Here is a 20,504-nt window from a genome sequence, read left to right as displayed (position 1 = left end):
TGAAAGAAAAGTTCAATTTTGTATAGCAAAAAGTGAAAGATTATATTTTCTATCGATATACTAAATATAAGAATTGTTGTAACTTATTAATAACCCCTTTCGTCAAACCCCTATTGCTTACAATTGAAGAAAAATGCCTTTAGTGGAGAAAACCGGCTTTTTCCCCGACTACTATCTTAACCTGAAAAACTCGCAATCGAGCATTTTTGATATGGAGGTGGCCAAAATTGCGGCATGTCGCAACGATTACGAGCGGCTGACATTTGTCGAGCAATTTCCTGGCGTGCGGGAACGCGATGCCGAGCTGCAAGTGAGAAGGGTGTATGCGGGCAAAGATGTCGACACGGCAGCACAATTGAAGGAGAAGGGCAATCAGGCATTCAAAGCTAAGAATTGGTTTGAAGCAATGCTTTTCTACACAAGAAGTTATATGGCTTTACCGGAGGACAAGGGTGAGAGGAGTAGTAGTAGTAAGTAGTAGTAATTCTTCTTTATTTATTTATAAATATTTCATCTTACATTACAATAATTTTTACAATAATTCGTTTAAATATACATATAAATACATAAAGAAAGAAATAATAAATTTGTGGCAATAACAATGTTGTCTGTCACAACTCAAAAATTAATCAAAAATTGAACTCTGCAATAAGAAAATTTCTATAGCGTAAGGCTGAGTATATAAAGCAAGTTAGTATTTTCCAATTGTGGCCATTAAGTATATCTATTACTTCTGCTTCATTTAGCTTCGCTGCGTTTAGGTATTTTATTCTGATCTCCTTCAGTACCGGACATCTTCCTAAGAAGTGCTGCATATTTTCTTCCTCGTTTAAATTGCAGAGGGTGCATATTTTCTGAGCATTTCCATACGTAGTTGCATTTAGCTTCAGTAAACCACATCTTGCTTTGAAAATTGTCGTAATATCAGCTAGCCGCATATCTTCTTTAATATATGATTCCCCTTTTGAGTAGTCTAAATGTTTATAAATTCGCTTCTCGCTTGACTGTGCTTTTTGCCTTGCCATGTTGATATCTTTTACTCTCATTTCGGTAAGAAGTTGCACACAGCGATCTTGCCAGTCTATAGAAGTGATGTTTTCTTCAAACTTCAGACCGAACTCCATTCCCATGTCGTTCAGATGTTTAAGCCAAAATACATTTTTATTTAAGATGCCTTGCGTTAGTTTGTGTGGGAGTCTGTTGCAATTATATTTGTAAATAGTTTTCCAGATATACTTCATGTGTAATTCTAAAGAATACATGTGGCTATCTTCTATATTAGTTTCTAATGTTATTGCATAATTTGGAGTGAACTCGGGTAGTTTGAGGATTCTTTTAATAAAGTAGCGTTGAAGTTTATTTACCTCATCGAATAAGGCATATCCCCAAACTTGCGCTGCGTAGGTTTGTATCGCTCTGCATACCGCTTGGAACAGCTTCCATTTTGATTTTAATGAAATGAATGGCTTCGCTAAAAAATCGTTCCATGTGCAATTAATACTAGCTTTTGCTGAAGTATTTCTGGCTTCTAAGTGCTTGCCGAATGCCATTTTGGGTGTGAGAATGACACCAAGATATTTATATTCGGCCACCAATTTAATTTCTTTACCTTGGTACCACCATTTTTCAGCCTGGGAAAGTCGTCCACCTCTTCTAAACACCATCATCTCCGATTTATTTTGGTTTACTTCCATATTCCATTCAGCGCAGTATTTCTCCAGGTTATTAATCATGGATTGCATGACTTTAGGGTTATCCGCTAGGAGAACGATATCATCGGCATAAAGGAGAATACGTATATTCATGCCCTCAACCAATAGACCACCTTCTAAATAGTCGTGCAAATCGTTTAGATATAAAATGAACAATAATGGCGACAACAGACATCCTTGTTTCACACCAGTACAGGTTTCAAAATAGTCGGATACTTCTTTTCCCGTCCAAACCGCCGATCTAGTATTACCGTAAATATTTTCTATGAGGTTCGTTATTTTGCTAGATATTCCCATCTGTCGAAGTTTATAAATCATCGGTCTCCTCGGCACCCTGTCGAACGCCGCCTTGAAATCAACAAAATATGCGTAAACTTTTTGATTTTCATGAAACTTTAGATGTACAATAGACGCAAGATTATAAATGTTATCTACAGTTGAATAGTTTCTTCTAAAGCCGGCTTGGAATTCTGTGAGCACGTTGTTTTTTTCTACCCAATTAGCAAGTCTTGCGTTTATCAATCCCATTAACACCTTTGCGATAGAATTCATAAACGATATTCCCCGATAGTTACTGGCTGCATTTACATCTCCCTTCTTAAAAATTGGGAAAATTATCGTTTTTTCAAAAGTTTCATCGATTCTTCCGCTCTCAAAAATTATGTTGTATACCTTTGTTAACTCTAACTTAAATTCTGGCGAAGCAAACTTTAGCAGCTCATAAGGTATTCTATCTTCTCCTGGCGCTTTATTGGTTTTAGCATTTTCAATGGTTTTTTCAACTTCCATAAATGTTATATCTTTATCGAGATATTCATCTTTACATAGCGCAGCTGCGTAATAAATGTCTTTTGTTAATTCCGGTTGGTTTAGTAGGCTTTGAAAATAGTATTTAAGATCGTTCGCAGTGATATTTGTACCAACTTGAAATGACTTTCCTCTTATATCCTTCGCTAAACTCCACCATTCTTTTGCATTTGCAGTTTTGTTGATTCGTTTTTCAATTTTTTCGTAATATTCTTTCTTTGCTTTTTCACATGCGTTTCTATAAAATTGATTTGCTTTTAGATATTTTTGCTTATCGTCTTCAATGTTAGATTTTCTAAAATCAATCAGATATTTGAAGGATAGCTCCCTAGCCTTAAAACATTTGAAATTGAACCATGCTTTTTTAAAAGTGATTTTAATATTTCTGGCAGGTGACTGTGGCACTGACATTTTTATTACGTCGGCAAGCTTCTTCAGATCCATAATTTCTCCTCCATTTTTAAACTTATTTAGGTATTGGTTTAATTTTAAATGATAATTTATCTTATCTTTTCCTTTAAGTACTACTTTCGGCAATAAGTTGATGTTTTCCAACTCGTTTAGTACCATATTTGTTTTTAATATTAATTTAATTGGCATGTGGTCAGACCATACCATTGATTCAACTTCGAATCTTTCAATGTATTTCAAACCTTCTTGGGAAACTGCGCATATATCGTTTACGGAATTACCAACTGCACTTATGTAAGTCAAATTACCTTCCTCATCACCAGCTGTTCTGCCATTCAATATAATTAAACCATAGTCTTCACAGAAATCCATAAAATTTTTGCCTCTATTATTTATTACCGCGTCTCTTGAGCTCCTTTTTCCAGTATCTGCTGAGAATGTAGCTGTGTACAAGTCTTCAATATTTTGTTGTATATTTCCAACTCTAACATTTAGATCTCCCATAACGACTGATATCTTCTCTGTGTTTTCCTTGAAAAATTCCTTAACAACCTCAATTTCTTCGTGCCAAGCTGCTCCTCTTATATACAGTGGTATAAATGTGATTATGTCATCCTTTACGTGGAATCTTATCACATCTACTCCATTTTCGGCTTTGAAACTATGTCGTATGCCCTTTTTTTGCAACTCTTTTTTGACTCCATACACGCAACCTCCAGACGCTCTTCCAAATTTGCTGCTACGACTTGCTGGTTTCCAGTAAGTGTCAAACTCGGGGAAATATTTATTTGCTTGATTTATTTTCTCTTCGGTTAGGTGGGTCTCTATAAGTTCAAAAACGTCATGCTTTTTAACATAGTCGAAAAACGCAGGGAAGATATATTTGTTTTCAAGGCCATTGACATTAAAGGAAATAATATTAATTTTAATTTGTACACATTTTAAATTATTTTCAATTCTAATATTTTTAAGGTTATTTTTGCTAATCATTTTGCTATGACAGACGTTTTCTAATTTTTTGAAATAATTTTACTTAACAATATATTATAATCTATTTTAACGTTCTGAAGTCTGTTTTCATATAAAAGCTGCAATGTAATATTTGCATCTTCCATGCCACATACCAGCTTTTTATCTTTATTCCATCTCAACCATTTGTTTGCTACTTTCATTCTATCATCTCGGACGCCAATTCGATGTTTAGAGGAAATCGCCATAATATCTTTTTTCAATTGCATCATAACTTTCTTGTCTTGTTGCCGCTCTAAATTAAGATCTCTTTCTACATAGATTGTTGTACCCGCAAGCTTACTTGATTTTTTGAAAATATCTCCGATATCCTTTTCTGATCTGATTTCTGCCAGCACCGTCATTTTTCCATCTCGCTCGTAGATTTTCTTTGTCGATTTGACAATTGATGCGTCATTTATCTGTAGTACTTCCTTGCACACTTTATCAACTGCCTCCTTGGTCGATGTACTTACAGTTAGGCCTTTGAAAATTAAATTTTGTTTTTTGATATGGTCTTCCAACTGAGCGAGTCTTATTTTATCCATATTCTTTTCAGCTTTAATTTTTTCGATCTCCTGCGATAAGTATTCATTTTGTTTCTTTAGCTCCGCCACATCACTACTTAATTCATTTAATTTTTCAAGCATCTCATTGTTACTCTCTTTGATTATAAGCTTAAGAGTTTCTACATCCAAATCACCAACTTTTTGGGTACTCATTTTGTGCATTTTTGGGGTTTGGTTTTTAGTGTCCATTGGGGACAGCTGGTCAGCTTTTCTTTTCTCCAGGATGCTAAGTTGCGCCTTCTATCTTTATAGGATGGTATTTCACCTCCTTTAGCTAATACACCAACCAAGAAATCGTTTTGGGATGATGTCCTTCCGCCAGATGTCGCTTCACCTTCCAATTGTCTGAACACTCATTTATCTAATGCACGAACCAAAAGATTGTTTCGGTATTTGATCCTTCCGCTAGACGTCGCTTCTCCTTCCAGTTACTAGGACACTGATCCGCGCGAAGAAGTGAACAAAAGGAACACCAAAAGAAACACCACCAGGCTAATCTGCTTATTTCTCAATTCCAACTCACTCGTACAAACGTTTCGCCTTACAAATGCAATCACCACCAGTACCACTTCCGCTAAAACTGCCAGAGCTTATTTATATCTCAGAATATCCGTGGTAAAATCAAAACTTTTATAGGAGCGCACAAGTTACACGACTGTCACCATGCAGAGTTGCCAACTAGTGAGAGGAGTATTCCTCTATTATTTTTATTGGTTAGCTGAATTCACTTTTCTTTTTAGCAAGCGAACGCGCGATTATCTTGGCAAACCGCTCTGCCACACTCTTTCACATGGAGAAATACGATGAGACGCTTATTGATGTGAAACGCTCCATAGATTTGGGATATCCAAAGGAGCTGCTATACAAGCTTTACGAGCGTCAGGCGCGTTGCTATCTAGCGCAGGAGAATTTTCCGCATGCCATCGATTGCTTCAAGTGAGATGCTTGTGCTTTCGGGATACGTAAATACAATACATACATACTTTACTAAATCTCTCACTTGATGATTGCAGAAAATGTATCACTGCATTGGATGATGCCAAAGTGCCTTCGGATAAACGCAGCAAATTGTCCCTGGATTGCATGACTATGATTAAGTTGCTAGAAAGGGATCCAAAAAGCAGCAAACAGGCGGAGCGACAAAAGAAATTAGGTGAGGTGAAATTGACCATGGCCATACCCGACGAGAAAGAGTTCCTCAGTGAAGCGGTGCGCATCGATCAGAATTATGCGGAGGGTAGATTTGCGCGTGCTGCCACCGATATTACAGTGGGTGAGGAGATATTGGTGGAGAAGCCATTTGTGGCGGTGCTGCTAGAAAAATTCGCTAAAACGCATTGCGATAATTGTTTTATAAGGTAATTGGGAATAATATTAGGTTGATTAAGGGGTTAGGGGAAGTGAGAGGACCGAAAAAATGATGATTTTCAATACATATTTTTTTCCTAGTCAATTGCTTTATTTTACAAAAATAAAAACATAGCATTTATAAATCATGTTTCGACGTGACTTTATATATACCTATATATAATTGGGGCGTACACCCTTTTTGGGTATTTGGCCGAGCTCCTCATCCTATTTGTGGCGTGCGTCTTGATGTTGTTCCACAAATGGAGGGACCTACAGTTTCAAGCCGACTCCGAACAGCAGATATTTTTATGAGGAGCTTTTTCATGGCAGAAATACATTCGGAGGTTTGTCATCGCCTGCCGAGGGGCGACCGCTATTAGAAAAATGTTTTTATTAATTTTGGTGTTTCACCGAGATTTGACGTGACTTTAGTAAAATAAAAAAAAAAAGTTCATAATTTGTGTGGAGCCCGTTTCTCCAGAAGTCCTTTGCGGTGGTCATCACAAGTCCTTGGAGATTCATCTAAAGACAATCGGACAAGAGAAATTAGTTTTATTAATAGATAATCTTGTGCCTGATCGCAGGTTTTTTTCAAAATTAACAATATGGCAGCCTCAGGAAATATTTTTCATATTTTCGAGAGAAAAACCGACAATTAATTGTTTAAAAAATTCGATATTTTGAAAAAAAAAAAATCCTTCCATGAGGCACGAGTTTTTTATGTTCTTCAAAAGCAGTATACATTTTAATGAAATCTACCAAGCGGTTTTTAAGTTACAGTGATCACCAGTTCGAAAAACATGGAACGTTTTTAAATTTTTGCTATCGAGCTCCGGAGCAGCCGAGCGCCCTTTGTTAATTGTTGAATAATTTTAAAAATTCTGTATACCCCTAACCCCTCAAGAAATATTTTGTTTTAGTGAAATTTAAAAATCAATAATTTTTTTAAATTTAAAAAATACATTGATTAGATATTATAGATAAGGGTTTTCCAATAACAGGTGTTATTTTGAATAGTCCGCTATTTCGGTAGATATCACTTTTGAAGCTGTCATTTTTTTATATTTGACAAGTAAAAACTACGCCATTAATAAAAATGAAACGATACTCGCTTGAACAACGCATTGAAATTATTGAAATGCCCTATAAAAATGGTGAAAATTTGCCAGAGACGGTTCGTAAAACTCGAACACATTTGGGCCGCAATACAGAAATTGGTGAAAAAATTCGAGCTGTTGGGACGAGTTAGTGATGTGAAGAATAAAACCCGTGCACGTCGCTCAAGAACAGCCAAAAAATATTGCTGTTGTAACCGAAAGTGTTAAATAAATCCCAGGTTTGTCTATTCCTCGTCGCTCTTTGGAATTAGGCATTCCACAAACGTCATTACACCGTATTTTTCATAAAGGTTTGGGTCTTAAGGCTTATAAAGTCCAGTTAACACAAGAACTCAAACCGGCCGATGATCAACAACGTCGTGTCTTTGCTGATTGGGTCGTTGAAATGCATGAAAATGATCCGGAATTCCATTGAAAAATAATCATCTTGAGTGATGAGGCCCACTTCCACCTCGGTGACTTCGTCAACAAGCAAAAATGTTGGATCTGGGGCTCAGAAAATCCAAGAGTTATTGTTGAAAAGCCTCTCCATGGTCAACGTGTGACTGTTTGGGGCGGTTTATGGTCCGGCGGAGTCATTGGACTTTACTTTTTCGAAAATGAAGCTTGCGCAACAGTTACCGTGAATGGATTGCGCTATCGAGAGATGATTAACAATTTTTTATAGCCGGAATTGGATGGTATTGATATAGCCAACGTTTATTTTCAACAAGACCGCGCTGCGTGCCACACAAGCAACGAAACCATTGATCTGTTACGTAAATAACACCTCTTTTTGGACAACTCTTTATTTCAATACAAAATATTTTTTTCTATTAATTTGTATTTTTAATTCAATAAGTTTATAATACACAGTAAATAAACATTCTTTTACTTCCCAGAACCGCAGTACCAGTAGCTTGTCCGAAGTGCGCTGATGTGCTCTACTGTTCCGAAGAGTGTCAATCCAAAGCCAGTTCCACTTATCACAAATACGAGTGCGGAATTTTGCCTACAATTTGGCGTTCGGGTGCATCAATTAACTGTCATATGGCTCTGCGCGTTCTTGCTAATAAATCTTTGGAGTATTTCTTAAACATTAAACAAGATATCGAGAAGGAGTTAACCATCGCTGAAATACTCAAGTATGTGGCGTACAATTTTACACTCACACATACATATGCATATATTTAGCTCTTAATTTGCCGTCATATTTTTATTTTGGTTAAAGTAAAGCGGAGTAAACTAAAGATAATAAGGCAACTTTCTTGGTTATTAGGCTTACATTTTATGTTTTTGATGCCCCATTAACGAAACCAAACTGTATTTCAACGTCAGTTTGTTTGGCAGTTGAACATGAACCATTTTAGCTAAGGCTAGACAATTGCTAGGAACTGCCCAATTGTGTCTTCCTCATCCTCATCTCTGCAACTTCTGCAATATTCATGGGAGAAAACTCCTAGTCTCGAGGAATGCCTGTCAAATAGCCAAATACCGGCGAAACAAGCCACGACCCTCGAGTTATCATCTCTTGAGAGGCTAAGCAATTTTTTTTTCTTTTTCTTGTTTATTTGTGGCCATAGTAGCCTAGCTGTTACACATGTACGAGTATCAGGTCAGTCCACAAGCTCGTGCGTTTTTTAGAGGTGGTTTTAAAATTAATAAAAAAAGATGTTTAAAGAATTTATTAATCAATAATATATTTTTCTTCATTATTTACAATGTCTTCCCAACGTTTAGGCAAATTTTTAATTCCCTGCTCAAAAAATTGTTTGTCCTTGGAGCCAAAATTCGATATCCCCTTTTATAGCTTCTTTTCAGGAGTAGTTCTTGTTACTCAATGGGATTGAAGTCCACGGAAAAGGTGATAATCAGAAGGTGCAATATCCGGAGAGTATGGTGGATGCAGCATTAGCTCCCATCCGAGCTCGTTCAGCGTGCCTAATGTTTGCCTTGCGGTATGAGGTCTTGCGTTGTCGTGGTGAAACAAAACTTTGCGTCTAAAGACGGTAGATTTTTGTTAAGTGCCTCATTCAGGTTTGATAGCTGATGGGAATAATAATCAGCAGTTATCGTCTGGTTTCTTTCCAGAAGTTCATAATAAACAATACCGGTCATATCCCACCAAATAGACAGGATAATCTTCTTGGGGTGAAAGCCATCTCTAGGGGTCGGTTATGGTGTTTCATCTTTATCTACCCAATGGCGCTTGCGAACAGGATTATTCTAAAGGACCCATTTTTCATCACAAGTAACGATACGGTTCAAAAAACTTTCATTTTGAAGCCGTTGCAGCAGCTGAGAACACACATTCACTCTCTGCTGAAGGTTGGCGACGGAAAGTCTATGCGGAACCCATTTTCCCAGCTTTGAAACCTTCCCCAACTGAACCAGGTGCCTGTGAACTGTTCCATGCGATGAATTTAACCTCTGAGCTATCATATCGACTGTCAAATTTGGCTCAGCCTCCACGAGTTGGAGCAAGGCGTCGGAGTTCAAGACTTCAGGACGACCTGCGGCCGACCACTTCGGAATTTTGAAAACCACTTTTGCGCAGTCCTTACACTCACGCTATCCTCTCCGTGAACAGTGTTTATTTCTGCAGCAGCAGTTGTTGTATTTTTAACACTTTTATAAAAAAAATACAAAATCCATTTTATTTTTTAACAACACGTGCTTCTATCAGCGATTAAAATCACTTGTTGCATGCACAATATATCAAAGAAAATATAAATAGTTCCATTATATTCCACGAATAATTTTTTCTATGCAAAAATCGTACAAAAGTGAAATTATGTGTAAAATACGCACGAATTTATGGACTGGCCTGATAGTTTATGAGCTGATATTATGAAAAAACCTACTCGAATGTATACTTCGCACAGCAGAAACCGCAGCAAAAGAAAGAAATATGTAATTTTCCGAGTTGCCAAACTAACAAAAAACAAAAAAATATTTGATACTTTATAAGAGTGCAGATACCTCATTGAAAGGATTTTCTTATTTCTGAAAAAGCTTTCTGGTACTCCAAACTTTGCTGGTAACGCATAGAATCTATAGTAACTGCATTCTATTTAGTAAACTGTTCTGAAAGTATTATTGGAGCAATATTTTCTGAGAAGATGGAAGTAGGTAAGTTTGATGAGGTTTGGAATACACCTGGCAAGGTTTTGGTCAATAGAAACACCTAAATTCTGAAATTAATCAATCCCAATCACAATTCTTTAATTTGAACTTTGAAAATAGTTAATATGTATATGCGTATTTCTTCTGTATTTTAACATGCAAAATTTTAATCAGGGAATTGAAAAAAATGACATATAAACAAAGCTGGGTTTTTCCAATTTTTTTCCTACAGACTACCCAGCGACGACTATAGACGCGTATCGCATCTGGAACGCCACGAAAAAACACGGCCACCATCGAACTTTTTCCAGCACACACTCATGGCGCGCTTTCTAACTAAATGCCTTGCAGAAGCTGGCTACTTTGGTGCGTCACCTAAAGCTGAAGATTTGAACACCATTGGCGGCATAATTTTGCGTACTCTGCAGTTCATACAATTCAATACGCACGAAGTGGCCGAATTGCATGCCAAGAAGGCAGATGGCAACGAGAAGACGGTCTTCATTGGCGGAGGCCTCTATCCAACTTTGGCGCTCTTCAATCACTCATGCGACCCGGGTGTGGTGCGGTGGGTAGCCGGCAGTCTGTTAAATGCTAGTATGAATTCCCATTATTTGTATTTTCACATTTTAATATGCAGATACTATCGTGGCACCACCATACATGTCAATACCATACGCCCCATCGAAGCTGGTCTACAGATTGCCGAGAATTATGGACCCATTTATACGCAAGAAGGACGCGATAAGCGCCAAGCACAACTTAAAGACCTCTACTGGTTCGATTGCACTTGTGATCCCTGTTTGGAGAATTGGCCCACCTTTGAACAGCTGCCAACCGATGTCATACGTTTCCGCTGCGATGGACCGAAACAGTGTAGAGCAATTATCGAAGTGCCGGCCACCTGCAATGATTTCATGATCAAATGCGTGACTTGCGGCGAGAGCACAAACATTTTGAAGGGGCTCAAAGTGATGCAGGTGCGCATAGATAATGTTTTTTGATTTTTGTTTTGCGTAATGTGTCATAACTGCGTTGATGATTTGTACATTTAGGACACCGAATTGATGACACGCACCGCCAAGCGTCTCTACGATGCAGGCGATTACTCGAAGGCATTGAACAAATTCATTGATCTACTAAAGATTATGTACGAGGTACTGGCACCGCCCTTCCCCGATTTTTGTCAATGCCAGCAGCACACAAAGGATTGTTTCCTGCACTTGGGCAATTTCTATAATTTGAATTAGTACCTACCGTGCCTACATACATACATACGTACCGAGTTATGCAGCTAATGAAGCTAATTGCTTGTGACATTGCCATTAGTAATGAAATTCGAAATGTTTGCGCAACAACTGGTAATTGTTTAATATGTAGATATTCAATATTTATTAAAGTGTTTTTTATTCAGCAAAAAATTGCATTTATTTCGAAAATTATTTACAAACAGGCAAGCAAACAATACTAAATGATGAAAATTGCGCAACAAAAATATAAAATAGTAAAAAAATGCGCACTACTATTCATCTCATTTTACAATCATTACTACAACTACAACTACAAATATACATACATATGAATGCATACATGCACATACTTCAAATATATTTAGTTATGTAGCTCCATTAGAAATACAACCAATAATTGCTGTAGGTTTTGTAATTCTGCTGACCGGGCAGTGGGCAGTGGGAGCGATGCACTTCGTAGCAACTGGCGTAGCTGACATCGGTGTAGAGGCAGCAGCGGTAGCAACGCACTGGGTATTGGTATTGCCATTCTGTAGTGAAAAAAATGAGACGTATGAATAAAAATCAGTTTCGCATAGCAGCGAGCAACTTATTAAACATGTTTAAAAATAAAATAAAATAACAAAAACAAAGGAGCGATCAAATCGTTGCATTGAAAGTAAAGTGAACTGTGGACGTAAATCGCTTATTGTCCTACAGAGTTACTAAGAAATCGCTCATCCCAACAACAGTGCTACTGAAAAGCGTTAATTGATTATATAAATATGTACGTGATAACTGTGCGCCGCTCGAGTGAAGGCACTGATAACAATGAAAAACAAAATTACTGTAGCCCAATCTATTTATGGAATTGCTTGTTTTTTCTCCCCAAATATAAGGAATTCCCCACGACAAGGATTTTCAGTAGAATTCATTGCATTTAATCAATAAATTGTTATGTGCATGCGTGACTTTTGCATTTATGTAGGTCTTTAAACTTTTACATCACTATTTGCATGTACACTTGTGTTCGCAATAATAGCAGCGTGACATATTGCAAAGCTATGACTATTTATTTATTTATTTTTGTATACAAATATAGTTTATATCAGGACAAAAGCCATATAATTCGAAGTTGAAAACTTTATACAAAATTAAAAAACATTTTTTTTTTAATTTCATCAAAAATTTCGGTTGCGCAGTTTCATAGTTTGATATAATAAAACACTGATTGCAATAAATTTGGAGTCAACATAAGAAAATCAAATTTTAGTATCAAGAAGTGACTCACAAATCACAAGTCTGACAATTTTTTTTTGTAATTTTACTGCATTTAAAATAAATTTCAATAATTCGCTGGCAAAAACAAATTATTTCAAAAATCAACGCAAGCCACTTCTTCAGACCAAAAAAAAAACAAAAATTTTTTTTTAAATTTATTGAAACCTTTTTTTAATTAAAAATTAAAGCAATACATTTGGAGTAAACATAGAAAAAACAAAAGTCACAAGTATGACAATTTTTTTTTGTAATTTTACTGCATTTAAAATAAATTTCAATAACTCGCTGGCAAAAAAAAACATATTTCAAAAATCAACGCAAGCCACTTCTTCGGAACAAAAAAAATAAAAATTTTTAATTCATTGAAATATTTTTTTAATTAAAAATTGAAGCAATAAATTTGGAGTAAACATAGAAAAAACAAATTTTGGCAAAAAAAGTCACGATGATTTATGATTTTTGTAATTTTTCTGCACATAAAAAGTTTTCGACCATTCACCAGCTAAAAAAAAAATATTTCAAAAATCAACTCAAATATGGGGCCACTTCTTCATACCAAAAAAAAAAAAAAAAATTTTTTTTAATTCATTGAAATCTTTTTATTTTTAATTAAACATTTTAAAATAATAAATTTGGAGTAAACAAGAGTTGATTTCTCACAATTTTTTTTTAACTTTTTTATATATAAAAAATGTTCGATCATTTGCCAGCAAATATATTATAATAAAAATTTAGTTCAAAAATCAATGCGTATATAAATCTTTTTTTTTTAATTAAAAATTTTAAAGCAAAAAATTTGGAGGTAACTTAAGAAAAACAAATTTTGGTATAAAGAAGTAGCTCAAAAGTCACGTTGATTTCTGAGAATTTTTTTCGTAATTTTTCTCAATATATTAAAATTTCGAGCATTCGCCAGCAAAAACAAAATATATATATATTTCAAACTTCTTTATAACAAAACTTTTTTTATTGCTTTTTAAGAAAATTTATTGAAATCTTTTTTTTTAATCAGGAATTTTAAAAGAATTAATTGACAGTAAAGATAAAAAAAGTAACATTGATTCCTACAATTGTTGTGTAATTTTTATGCATACAAAAAATGTTCGATCATTCGCCAGTAAAAAAAAAAATTAGTTAAAAATCAACGCTTATATCACTTCTTCATACCAAAAAAAAATTTTTAAAATTTATTGAAATCTTTTTTTGTTTAATTAAAAATTTTAAAGCAATAAATTCGGACTAAACATAAAAAAAACAATTTTGGTATAAAGAAGTGGCTGAAAAGTCGCGTTGATTTTTTACAATTGTTTTTGTAATTTTTCTCAATATAAAAAATTTGTATCATTCGCCAGCAAAAAAAAAAAATATTTCAAAAATCCACGCGAATATAGAACAACTGTTTTTAAAGGAAATTTGTTAACAATAAAAAGGGGAAAAAGGGGGAGATCTTCCGCAGCACGATAAGGAGATATCGACACTCACCTATAATGAACTAACGCACCACTTGACGTGTGTTTTTTTTTGTTTTAGTTTGTAGTTTTATGTTTTGCTTTAAATTAAATTAGATTTGTGGGGGGTCCGAAAAGTCCAAGCACTCATTCAGGAAATTCATTGTACTACTACTACATAGATAACAGTTTAAAGAACAGAGAGAGGACAGATACAGTATGGATGGCAAGACGGAGAAATTGGTTGGATGTTACTCTTCCGTGAATCTTTTGGGATGCGTTGTTGAAACTTAAGAGGTCCGGAAAAGGATGAGTATGAACTTTGTCCATACTCTGGACATCGCTTCCCAATAGCCTAAGTATGATTCTAGAAAACGCCGGACAGCTACAGTGCTTTGCAGTATCCTCATTCTCACAGCAGGAAAGGCATATCGGGCTGTCGACGATCCCCATGGCAGCCATATGCTGACCACAGACTTTGTGCCCTGTTATTGTACCCACCAGCACTCTCAAGTCTTTCTATTAAGTTTCAGGGGAAAGGTCGCTATTTTTCTGTTTGGTTATTTCACAAAGCACTTAGCTACTCAACAGCAGCCCAGCCCAGACCAAAGTCCTCTATGGGTAAACCTCATGTAGACGTCAAACCTTAATTGAATCGATGCATAATTGGTACCTAGAAAGGGTTCAGGGCCTAGAGGGATGCTTGCAGCGCATTCATTAGCTATATTAGTTTATCAGCAAACACGATCCCTGTAAAACCACAATGTCCAGGCACCCAAATAAGACAAACTTTGTTGTGATTTGCAACACTGTTCAGTTTTGTCTTATAATCACCGACTAACTTCGAAGAGCAGCGTGGGTTAGCAAGGGCTTTGAGTACAGCTTGATTGTCACTACAAATTGCGGTACTACTACCCCGCCAATTTTTATCAATTAGCCAGTAAGCTACATTCAAGTTGGCATAGACATCCGTTAAGAGTACCGTATCCATCCGTAAATCTTGATGGATGTTTGTGAAATTTTTTTAAATTAAAAAAAAGTTCAAAGTCTTAAGTCATATGGCTTTAGTTGTAGTATTTATAAGGAACTACATTTTGAAAAAAATAAAATAAAAATTGTAATATGAAAAAAAAAAAATTCTATGTGTAGCTAAAACTTTACAATATGTTGCGCTGTTTTTATTGCAAATACTGGTATTAGTGTATGTACAGCTGTGATTAAAAACAACAGGAGTGACTGTACCAAATTCGAGACATACCCAGAAGGTAATTATATTGAGGCTATAAAAATTTCATGTGCATATGTTTTTCTTATTCCCATCAATTTAATTTTTCAAATGGCTTGAATGTTTCAAATAACTCAATTTTTCAAAAAAATGGCTTTAAATACTTATACTCCCTCCATGATATTAGTACGAATATCAAACGAGAGGAGGTAAATGTATCCAGATACTAAAAATAAATTATTGTTTATTTTTAAACCTTTTTCCCTGCTGTTTTGTAAAAACGTAAAAATAATAGTTGAATCTTTCCACAAAAGAAATAAAGTATACGCAGTGGATACCATACAAAATCTATATTGGTCCTGGCGATAACAAAAATGTTAAATAACTCTTGTCGCACGGTGTAGTCCTCATTAAATTTAAATTTGTAATCCTAGAAAGATTTTGAATTTTTTCTCTAGAAATGATAGGAGTAAGAAATAAGAGTGGCGAGCGAAAATGAGAGCAACGGTTGCCAAAACGACCAGCATTGGTCGGGTAATGTTGAAGAAAATTGTTTGTAAAAACAAAGTACAATTTCTTCGTATTAAAATCTTCAAAAAAGATATGATTCACTGAAAAAAGATTTGTTTCTGTAGTGTTATTTTTTTGGTTTTTGAAGATTTTAGCTTCACTTCAACGGATTATTGCCAATGTTGGTACTAATTGAATCGGCGGCCTAAATAAAATCTCAGCAAAATGAGACTTTCGAAGCAAATTCCTAGCGATCGAATTTTGAAGCTTTTTTTATCGATTCAATGCAATCTAAGAAATAAGAGTGCAAAATGTGGGAATGAAAGGTTCACGCCAAAATAAAAACGCATTGTGGTAGGCGTCTCAGATTTTACATTGGTTTGCCTCGACAAATTCAGGAGCCTAATTCATAATTACTCCAGGACATTGGTTTTTTTTCCTCTATTCATTATGACCCTATTTTATGATACTTAGGTAACATGAAAGCTTCATAATGGAGAAAATCGCAACTTCGCGATCTGTTTTAAATTTAAAAATTAAATATAATTCTTGAATTAAGTTAAGCCATTAGTTTTCCCTTATGTAAAAAAACCCTTTTTTAGCTACCATTTTTACTAAACGAGCTTTAATTTTTTTCTCTTCCTGCAGCCTTCCTAAATGCCACCTTTTGTAAGGGAGTGTCAGAATTCTAATAATACAAGTGATTGAATCTTGGGCAGTTCCAAGCCAAGTGATTTTGGACATGTTCTCAAATTTTTCTGAAAACTGGTTTATTTACCGACTTGAAGTAAACTGAAAAAAAAACTTGAAACACAATTATTAATTTTGAGATTTATTCAACACAGAAAATTTCGGTATCGAGTTCTAGAAATATAATTATCTTCGGCTCTTTTTCATACATTTTTTATGTACTAAGATAAACTATAGTTGAAAAAATTTTGTTTTTTTAAGAACTTTTGGTAAAAAAGGAATATTAGAAACTTTTGAGGAAAAGAAAAAATCTGTTTCTGGAGTTTTTCAAAACTTTCAAAAACAATTCTTTTTCTAAAAATTTTGAACATAAAAATAAAAGTTTTGTATAAGTATATTTTATCCTAAAACCGAAAAAAATTATTTAAAAAAAATACGTATATAATTTTATTGGGAAAAAGAAAAAAATGTGTCTGTGGAGTTTCTCAAAAATTACAAAAAAAAAAAATGTTTCTATAAATTTTGAACAAAAAATTTAGTTTTCCAAAATAACTTTTTTTAAATTATATTTGATCCTAAAACTGAAACAATTCGACTTTAAAGAAACTATTCACCGCAATTTTTCACAATTATAATTTTGTTTCACAAAATTTCTCAGTTAACTTCTTATAATACTTGTATTTTTGTGCCAAGAAGGAAAAAAACTGTCAGTGGAGTTTTTCAAAAATTACAAAAGCAATTTTTTTTTTAATTTTGAGTTAAAAATTAAATTTTTCCCAAAAAAATTGTTTTTGCCGGAAAAAAGAAAAAATTTTGTCCTCAAAGAATAATAAGAATAATTTTCAAAAATTTCAAAAACAATTTTTTTTTTCTAAAAATTTTCAGCAAACAATTTTTTCAAATTATATTTGATCTTAAAGCTTTTGTTAAACTAAAAAACTAAGTACCGACTTTTTTTGGGAAAAGAAAAAATTTTGTCTGTGAAGTTTTTCAATTTTTTTTTAAATTTTGAACAAAAAATAAATTTTTCCAATAAAATTTTCCATAAAATTATATTTTATCTTAAAACCGAAACATTTTGACTTAAAAAAAATTTTCACCGAAATTTTGTCAAGGAAAAAGAAAATATCTGTCTGTGGAGTTTTTCCAAAATTACAATTTTTTCTTAAATTTTGAGTAAAAACTTAAATTTTTTCCCAAAAAAATTTTGTTTGCCGTGAAAACAATTTTTTCTACACAGATTAATAATAATAATTTTCAAAAATTTCAAAAACAATTTTTTTTCTAAAAATTTGGAGCAAAAAATTTAGTTTTCTAAAAAAAAAGACTTTTGTTAAACTAAAAATCTAAGTATCCACTTTTTTTGGGAAAAGAAAAAATTCTGTGTGTGGACTTTTTCAAATTGTTTTTTAAATTTTGAACAAAAGATAAAAATTTCCAATTAAATTTTCCATAAAATTATATTTCATCTAAAAACCGCAACAATTTGACTTTAAAAAACTATTCACCGAAATTTTGTCAAGAAGGAAAAAAGAAAAATCTATCTGTGGTGTTTTTCAAAAATTACAAAAGCAATTTGTTTTTTTAATTTTAAGTAAAAAAAAAATTAATTCCCAAAAAAATTTGTTTTGCCGGGGAAAAGAAAAAAAATTGTCTTCGCATATTAATAATAATAATTTTCAAAAATTTCAAAACAATTTTTTTTCCTAAAAATTTTGAACAAAAAAATTTAGTTTTCCAAAAAAAAAATTCTTTTTAATTATATTTTGTCCTAAAACTTTTGTAAAACTAAGTACCGACTTTTTTTGGGAAAAAGAAAAAAATTTGATTGTGCAGTTTTTCAATTTTTTTTTTAATTTTGAACAAAAAATAAAATGTTCCAATAAAATTTTCATAAAATTATATTTTATCTAAAAACAGAAACATTTTGACTTTAAAAAACTATTCACCGAAATTTTGTCAAGAAGGAACAAGAAAAAATCTGTCTGTGGAGTTTTTCAAAAGTTACAAATTTTTTTAAAATTTTGAGAAAAAATTAAATTTTTTCCCAAAAATTTTTTTTTGCCGAGAAAACGAAAAAAAATTTTTCTACACAGATTAATAATGTTTTGAAAAATTACCAAAAACAATTTTTTTTGTAAACATTTTTAACAAAAAATTTAGTTTTTCCAAAACAAAAAAATTTTTTTAATTATATTTTATCCTAAAACTAAAATACTAAGTACCGAAATGTCCATAAAATTATATTTTAACCGAAAACCGAAACAATTTGACTTTAAAAAACTATGTACCGAAATTTTGAACATTGAATACCTATATCTCGAAGTTATAATTTTTTTTTCAAATATTTTCAGTTTAATTCTTTTTACACTCAAGTCACAAATAAACCAATGCTCAGCAAAATGTAACGCCAAATTCAAAATACTATGGCAGAAGATCTCGACATAGAATTGCTCATATGTTAGTATAGTCATTTACTTACTGCCGCACATCCACTGTAAATATGGCGATCCGCGATGCGATCTATAGTAGCAGCGATTTTGTGGTGGATCCTGAGGGGGATTTGGTTTTTGTGGTCGATATGGAGGCACATATGGTTTCCATGGATTTACTGGGCGATATGGTGGATAACCTGGATGTTTTATTGTAGTTGTTGGTCTTGCAGGAGCTATTGGTCTTGCAGTAGTTATTGGTCTTGCAGTGGTACTAGTTGTTGTTGGAAATATGGGAAAATCTGGCCAGCGCTTAGTAGTTGTTTGCGGTAATGCAGTGGTAGTGGTTGTTTTTGGTGTTGTTGTCGTTGATGATGCTGGCTGCTCTGTTGTTGTTGTAGTAGTAGTGGTCGTAGGACTTGCTGTGGTTGTTGGTTGTGCGGTAGTCGTGGTAGTGGCAGTAGTAGTAGTAGTAGTAAGTCTTTCTGTAGTTGTTGTTGGCTGCTCTGTAGTCGTAGTAGTGAGAATAGTAGTAGGCACTCTTGGTGTTGTTGTTGTTGTTGTTGGCTGCTCTGTAGTCGTAGTAGTGAGAATAGTAGTAGGCACTCTTGGTGTTGTTGTTGTTGGCTGCTCTGTTGTCGTCGTTGTAGTGGCAGGAGTGGTTGTAGTCGTAAGTGTTTCGGCAGTTGTTGTTGGTTGCTCTGTTGTCATAGTTGTTGTAGCGGGCACAGGATTCTCTGTTGTCGTGGTAATAATTGTTGGCGCATCGGTAGTAAGCTCAGTGGTTGTTATGGGCAGCTCGGTGGTAGTTTGAGGTGCACTCGTTGTTACTATTTCGGGTTCTAACGGTTCAGGCTCGAAATCTTGCGCCACAGCGAGACTTAAAAGCAAAACACTGCACCAAAGAAACTGCACTCTTGCCTTGTGATGAAAATTTCAAATATTTATTAGCAAAGGAATTTTTATTGAAAATATATTTTTTTGTTGTATTTCTTTACTTTTGTTCAATATACTACACACAATTACCATTTTATTGAAAATTTACAAATCTTGCATATGTTTCTTGCTAATTTTCGTATTTTAATAATATTTTCACTTCTCTGCTTGACGGCACTTCCATTCACCAACAGAACTTCTTTCCTACTATTCCTACCAGCTCGCACGCCGGTTGTCACCAAATTGAATTCGCACTGAAATGGCTCAAGCTTGCCGTCGGTGTCTGGCAGCATTTATCACGAGCATGTGAACTACGAAATATGATCGTTTTCATTCAGTCACATACTTGCTTCATGCGAGTTCGTTCATTCATTTATTTATTCGTTGTTGAATAACCGCCAGCATTTTAGTGCAAATTCCTACATCATAGGGCTGATAACTGGTGGTTTCATTAGCTGCTCGTAAGCGCCTTGACATATCAACAAATTATTTATCTATGCATTCGTCTTCATACGCACACACACGCACAAATATGTACCTATCTAACCATATATGTACACAAGTATGGGTTACTTGCATGAACTTTATTTACACACTTGAGCGGGTTTTGGGGTGCAAAATGATGCTGGTGACGTTGGCAGCTCGTCCTCAGCCCAGCTTTAACCGCTTGCTG

The 20,504-nt window shown here is 34.2% G+C and overlaps 2 protein-coding genes across 2 annotated transcripts; one reads left to right on the top strand and one right to left on the bottom strand.

The window, feature by feature from the left end:
• Positions 1-11,453, top strand: LOC129244944 (SET and MYND domain-containing protein 4). Its single transcript, XM_054882867.1, has 7 exons — positions 1-452; positions 5,248-5,443; positions 5,521-5,865; positions 7,857-8,099; positions 10,313-10,648; positions 10,721-11,060; positions 11,136-11,453. Exons 1-7 carry the CDS (start codon positions 134-136, stop codon positions 11,328-11,330), a joined length of 1,974 nt encoding a protein of 657 aa, XP_054738842.1. The 5' UTR covers positions 1-133; the 3' UTR covers positions 11,331-11,453.
• An 84-nt stretch (positions 11,454-11,537) lies between these two features.
• Positions 11,538-20,200, bottom strand: LOC129244943 (salivary glue protein Sgs-3). The gene is made up of 3 exons (XM_054882866.1): positions 19,922-20,200; positions 18,946-19,816; positions 11,538-11,860 (listed from the first exon to the last, which is right to left on the bottom strand). Exons 1-3 carry the CDS (start codon positions 19,922-19,924, stop codon positions 11,709-11,711), a joined length of 1,026 nt encoding a protein of 341 aa, XP_054738841.1. The 5' UTR covers positions 19,925-20,200; the 3' UTR covers positions 11,538-11,708.
• Positions 20,201-20,504: the final 304 nt, after the last annotated feature.

The sequence above is a fragment of the Anastrepha obliqua genome, chromosome 4, assembly GCF_027943255.1.
Source record: "Anastrepha obliqua isolate idAnaObli1 chromosome 4, idAnaObli1_1.0, whole genome shotgun sequence".
Lineage (NCBI taxonomy): Eukaryota > Metazoa > Arthropoda > Insecta > Diptera > Tephritidae > Anastrepha > Anastrepha obliqua.
The sequence above is the reverse complement of the archived record's forward strand: the minus strand, read 5'-3'. Positions and strand labels throughout refer to the sequence as shown.